At 44.1% G+C, this 6000-nt stretch overlaps 1 protein-coding gene across 1 annotated transcript in view; it reads right to left on the reverse strand.

The window, feature by feature from the left end:
- Positions 1-6000, reverse strand: part of SPMIP4 (sperm microtubule inner protein 4) — a 53695-nt gene extending 47695 nt beyond the window's left edge. The window contains exon 1 of the mRNA XM_069729879.1: positions 5743-6000. Within this exon, the coding sequence (XP_069585980.1) occupies positions 5743-5876 (134 nt within the window). The 5' untranslated portion in view covers positions 5877-6000. The remainder of the gene's footprint in view (positions 1-5742) is intronic.

Raw genomic sequence — 6000 nt, forward strand, 5'->3', positions numbered from 1 at the left:
GAAACCGCCTAAAGGAAATGGGATTTACATACAGAAAAGCTAAACGAGAGCCATCATTAACACCTAAACAGGAAAAAACAAGGTTACAATGGGCTAAGGAAAAGCAATCGTGGACTGTGGATGACTGGATGAAAGTCATTTTCATTGATGAATCACGAATCTGCATTGGGCAAGGTGATGGTGCTGGAACTTTTGTTTGGTGCCATTCCAATGAGAATTATAAAGATGACTGCCTGAAGAGAACATGCAAATTTCCACAGTCATTGATGATCTGGGGCTGCATGTCAGGTAAAGGCACTGGGGAGAAGCTGTCATTACATCTTCAATAAATGCACAAGTTTATGTTGATATTTTGGACACTTTTCTCATCCCATCAATTGAAAGGATGTTTGGGGATGATGAAATGCATCCTGCCATAGAGCAAAAACTGTGAAAACATTCCTTGAAAAAAGACACATCATAAGGTCAATGTTATGGCCTGCAAATAGTCCAGATCTCAATCCACTTGAAAATCTTTGGTGGAAGTTGAAGAAAATGGTCCATGACAAGGCTCCAACCTGCAAAGCTGATCTGGCAACAGCAATCAGAGAAGGTTGGAGCCAGATTGATGGAGAGTCCTGTGTGACACTCATTAAGTCCATGCCTCAGAGACTGCAAGCTGTTATAAAAGCCAGAAGTGGTGCAACAAAATACTAGTGATGTGTTGGAGAGTTTTTTATGTTTGTCTGTTTTTCATGATTCCATAATTTTTTCCTCAGAATTGAGTGATTCCATAATTTTTCCCCTATGCTTGGTTAAAAAAAGTAACTATTACTGACTAGCACATTGTTTGTTCTTGTTTTCTTTTAGTGTTTCTTAAAGCCAGAAAGTTGCCATTTGAAATGACTTTAGTTTTGTGCCATGTCTGTGATCTGCTTTTTTTCTACAAAATTAAACAACTGAATGAACATCCTCCAAGGCCGGTGATTTCATAATTTTTGCCAGGGGTTATATAGTAATAGGTGTGGAAAAGGCAAATAAATGGAGAAAGACATTGCAGATTCCAGGCTGAAACCACACTGATGTTAGGAGGATTTTGCATCTATAAGAATTCAGCAAAAATGCCAGCGGATTCTAGCATTTACTCAGAATTTGTAAGAAAAAGTCAAGCTCTCTCACAAGTCATATTACAAGGATATTTTCATGTAGAAGTGCTTTGCAGAAGTATATGGTGGCCTACGGAAGAACCACAAATTTCCAACGCATTCGCAAGAAAAATAATGCATTGTTTTTCTTGAATTTCAACATGTCTTACAGTGTATTGTTATCCGAAACTTCATTCACCGAACATGACATCTTTTTTAGAATTATTGGAGAGAATCCCAGAAGAAGGGGAGACCTCATAGACCCCCAAAAGTTTGATAAACTTCACAAAATTTCACAGAAAGCAACGCTTAGAGAGGCTTCCTGTTATTTTGCATCATCAGACGGATCCTCAGCACCCAGACGCATATTCAGCAGGTAGAAACGGGGTTGTTGAAGGGGTCTGTTTTGTGTGTCAAGCTACATAATTTGTTACACAACCCATTTCAGAAGTTTGCAAATATGGCTTTCCATACTACTTCATAGACTGCACACTTCTTCCTCTGTTATCTTTGCAACAGGCAGGGGCGTACAAAGAAATTATGGGACCCCATAGCAGTTCTAATTGCTCCCCCCAAAAATATATATATGTATTTGTTGGGGTCACAGAAGAGCATATCTCACAACTTTGCAGCCTCTACAAAGTACCGTATTTTTCGCTTTGTAAGACGCTCCGCGTTATAAGATGCTCCCCAAATTTTGAGGAGAAAAATAGAAAAAAAACTTTTTCTAATAAAATGGTGGTGCTTCTTTTAACCCTGCTGTTCTGTTCGGTCTGGGGAGACCTATTTTGAACTTTGGTATTTTTTGGGGTGTTCAAGATGCGGTTCTGAAACTTGTGGTTGATTGACTTAAATGAGGATGGGTCGGTCGGCCACGGGTTTCAGAGCCGCATCTTGAATATTTTAAAGAATATTGAAGTTCAAAGTCGGTCATTTTTGACCAACAGAACAGCAGGGTTAATCCATGCGTCTTATTGCTTCCCGGGGTGGTGGCTGCAGTGAAGCGCGGTCCCAGGGTCACTGCTGGAGGCAGGAGTGGAGCATTGCTGCGGGCCGCAGGCTGGGATGAGGGGGTGTGCGGGTGTCCTGTGCTGCGCGGGGCTTCCTGTGCTGCAGAGGTGTCTCCGGTGATGCTGGCATCTCCGGTGCTGCGGCGGGGGGGGTCTGGTGACATTTTGTGAAAGGCCAGAGCCCCCCAGCAGTTTGTCCATGTTTTCCTTCGCGATGGACTTCGGGAAAATGGCCGCTGGGAGGCGGCACATGCGCAGATGGAGATCTCGGCACCAAGATCTCAGGAGATGAGATTTCAGCGCTGCGATCTCATCTCTCGAGATCTTGGTCCTGAGATCTCCATCTGCGCATGCGCTGCCTCCGGCAGCCATTTTCTTGGAACCACAGCACAGGAGGAAACCACAGAACTGCCAGTGGGCTCTGGCCTGTCATGAAATGTTAGCAGAGCCCCCCTGCAGCGGCAGACACCCTGGGCAGCGGCGGACACCCTCACCCTAGGCAGCAGTGTAAACCCTGGGCAGCGGCGGACACCCTGGGCAGCGGCAGTGGTGGTGGACACTCCCTCATCCCAGCCTGCAGTGTTACCGGTAAGCGGTATATCCGCATTGTAAGACGCACCCCTATTTCCCCCAAAAAATTTTGGGGAAAAAAAGTGTGTCTTACAAAGTGAAAAATACGGTAAGTTTACTCCTCTCTTGCTGAAGCCCTAGATTTATCTTTCATTGCCCCCATAAAGTACGATGCCAACAAAAGTGCCCCCAAACACTGTATGATACTCCCATGATGAATTCCTCCACATTAGTTTCCATATGCGCACTATAATGACCCTACTGTACCCCACCTCAACTCCCAAGGCAAAGTATGGTGACCCCCAACACGGTACGATCCCCTAACTGTGACCCCCCTACAGCCCTCCATGCAGTATAATGGGCCTACATACATTATAATTGCCCCACATCTCTCCACACTGTATAATGGCCAGCACTAGCCCTCCATGCAATATAATGGACCACACAGCCCTCCACACAGTATGATGGACCCCACACTGTATAATTGTATAATTGCTTGCATACAGTATAATTGCCCCCACATAGCCATCCAAATATTGTAATGGATGGCACATAACCTTCCAAATAGTATAATGGCCCCCACATAGCCTTCCATATAGTATAATGTGCCTCATATAGTCTTCCATATAGTATTTTGCACTCCTCATAATCCTCCACATAGTTAAATGCCCTCCCCATAGTCCTCCATATAGCATAATGCACTCCCTATAGTCCTGCAAATCATATAATGCACTCCACATGGTCCTCCACGTAATATAATGCCATTCCCCATGGTTATCCATATAATATAATGCACTCCACATGGACCTCCATATAATCTAATTCTCTCCCTATGGTCCTCCATATAATATAATGCTCTCCCCATGGTCCTTCATATAATATAATGCTCTCCCCATGGTCCTCCTTATAAAATTATGCACCCCTGGTCCTCCCTACAGTATTCTGCTTTCCCCATTGTCCTCCATATAGTATAATGCTCTCCCCATGGTCTTCCTTATAATATAATGCACTCTCCTGGTCCTCCATAGAATATAATGCTATCTCCCATGGTCCTCTATGGAATATAATGCTCTCCCCATGGTCCTCCATAGAATATAGTCCTCTCCCCATGGTCCTCCATAGAATATAATGCTCTCCCTATGGTCATCCATGTAATATAATGCACCCACATGGACCTCCATATAATATAATGCTTACACCATGGTTTTCCATATAATATAATGCACTCTCCATGGTCCTCCATATAATATAATGCTGTCATTATGGTCCTCCAAAGAATATAATGCTTTCCCCATGGTCCTCCATAGAATATAATTTTATCCCCATGGTCCTCCGTGAAATATAATGCTCTCCCCATGGTCCTCCATAGAGTATAGTTCTCTCCCCATGGACCTCCATAGAATAAAATACTCTCCCCATGGTCCTCCATAGAATATAGTGCTTTTGCCATGGCCCTCCATAGAATGTAATGCACTCCCCATGGTCCTCCATAGAAAATAATGCTATCCCCATGGTCCTCCATGGAATATAATGCTCTCTCCATGGTCCTCCATACAATATAGTGCTCTCCCCATGGTCTTTCATAGAATATAATGCTCTCTCCATGGTCCTTCATAGAATATAATGTACTACTTATGGTCCTCCATGGAATATAATGCTCTCCCCATGGTCCTCCATAGAATATAGTGCACTCCCCATGGTCTTCCATAGAATATAATGCACTTCCCATGGTCTTCCATAGAATATAATGCTCTCCCCATGGTCCTCCATATAATATAATGCACCCCCTACGGTCCTCCATACAGTATAATGCTCTCCCCATAGTCTTCCATAGAATATAATGCTCTTTCAATGGTCCTCCACACAATATAAGGCTTTTCCGATGATCCTCCATACTCTTTTGTGGCCACCAGTCACTGATTTAAAAAAAAAATACAATACTCACCCCTCCTCGTTCCACCCGATGCTCCGATTTCCTGAGCGTGTGGTCTGAGGCACCGCACATCTCAGTACAGCGGGCGCGTTGTAATGTCGACAACGTGCTCGCTGCACTGAGACATCAGATGCCGAGGAAGAATGATAGGGGGGGGAGCGTCAACTGATGATCCCTACTCCATCATCATTGCTCGTGATGTCGGGCGGAGGAGGGGAGGCCCAGTGCGGGTGCTGGCACTGGGCCCCCCCTGGCTCATGGGCCCCATACCAGTCACATGGTCATCGGTGGTACGCCACTGGCAACAGGCACAGCACAATAATAACAGTGTCCCAGAATGGTTATGAGAAAGGTGGATAGTGTAGCGCTGCTGCTCTTCTTTATAGACCAGTAAAATATGAGAAATAGTGATGAGTGAGTATACTCGTTGCTCGGGTTTTCCCGAGCAAGCTTGGGTGATCTCCCAGTATTTGTTAGTGTATTGTTTAGTTTTCCTCACCTCAGCTGAATGATTTACAGCTGCTACACATCTTGAATACATGTGGGGATTCCTTAGCAACCAGGCATTCCTCCCATGTATTCAGCCTGTCTAGCAGCCATAAATCATACAGCTGAGTCAACAAAAACGAAATCTCCGAGCAGTCACAAATACTCGGAGACCACCCTAGCGTGCTCGGGAAACAGAGCAACGAGTACACTCGCTCATCACTAATGAGCAGCATTTAACGCACCTATCAGTGAGGAGCGGATTTCGTGATCACTGTCCTTGTATCTTTCCCATATAACAGAATGGAAGTGTTCTCAGTGTGGTACTTGTCTTCTGTTCGTAATGCCGGGAGCAGACGCTTTATGAAATATAATTTTTGTGCTCATATAATCTACACTGTATATTAAATATAAATAAAGTCACAAGTTTATGTAAAAAAAAATCTAAATTGACTTTTTTAGCTATGACATTCAGATATTGTTGAGGCAAAAAGGCATAAAATCTATCGCAAAATGTGATATAATTTCTTAATGACCAATTGCATAACATCAGTAAAAGGTTCTAAAAGTTTTAAAGTAAATTTAATACATTTGCCACATCTCATGTTAAAGTTCTTACCTCTCTGGGGATGTGGTGGGGCGCTGAGGAACCTGCTGAGGGGTCAGCAGCTCAGATGATTGCAGGGTTGGAGAAAGCTCCTGTGCTCCCTCATTTTGCCTGTAGTAGTAGGACAGGTCGCACTGCACTGCCATCCTTCATGTTTTAGCTGGATCCTCTATCACAAGGACATTGTAATCAGATATGTCTCGGGCTTGCAACACGTTCTACAACATAGACCAACTGAGCAGCAGAGGCATCCAGGTTACAGCACGATCC

This window comes from Ranitomeya imitator, chromosome 6 (assembly GCF_032444005.1).
Source record: "Ranitomeya imitator isolate aRanImi1 chromosome 6, aRanImi1.pri, whole genome shotgun sequence".
NCBI classification, from domain to species: domain Eukaryota; kingdom Metazoa; phylum Chordata; class Amphibia; order Anura; family Dendrobatidae; genus Ranitomeya; species Ranitomeya imitator.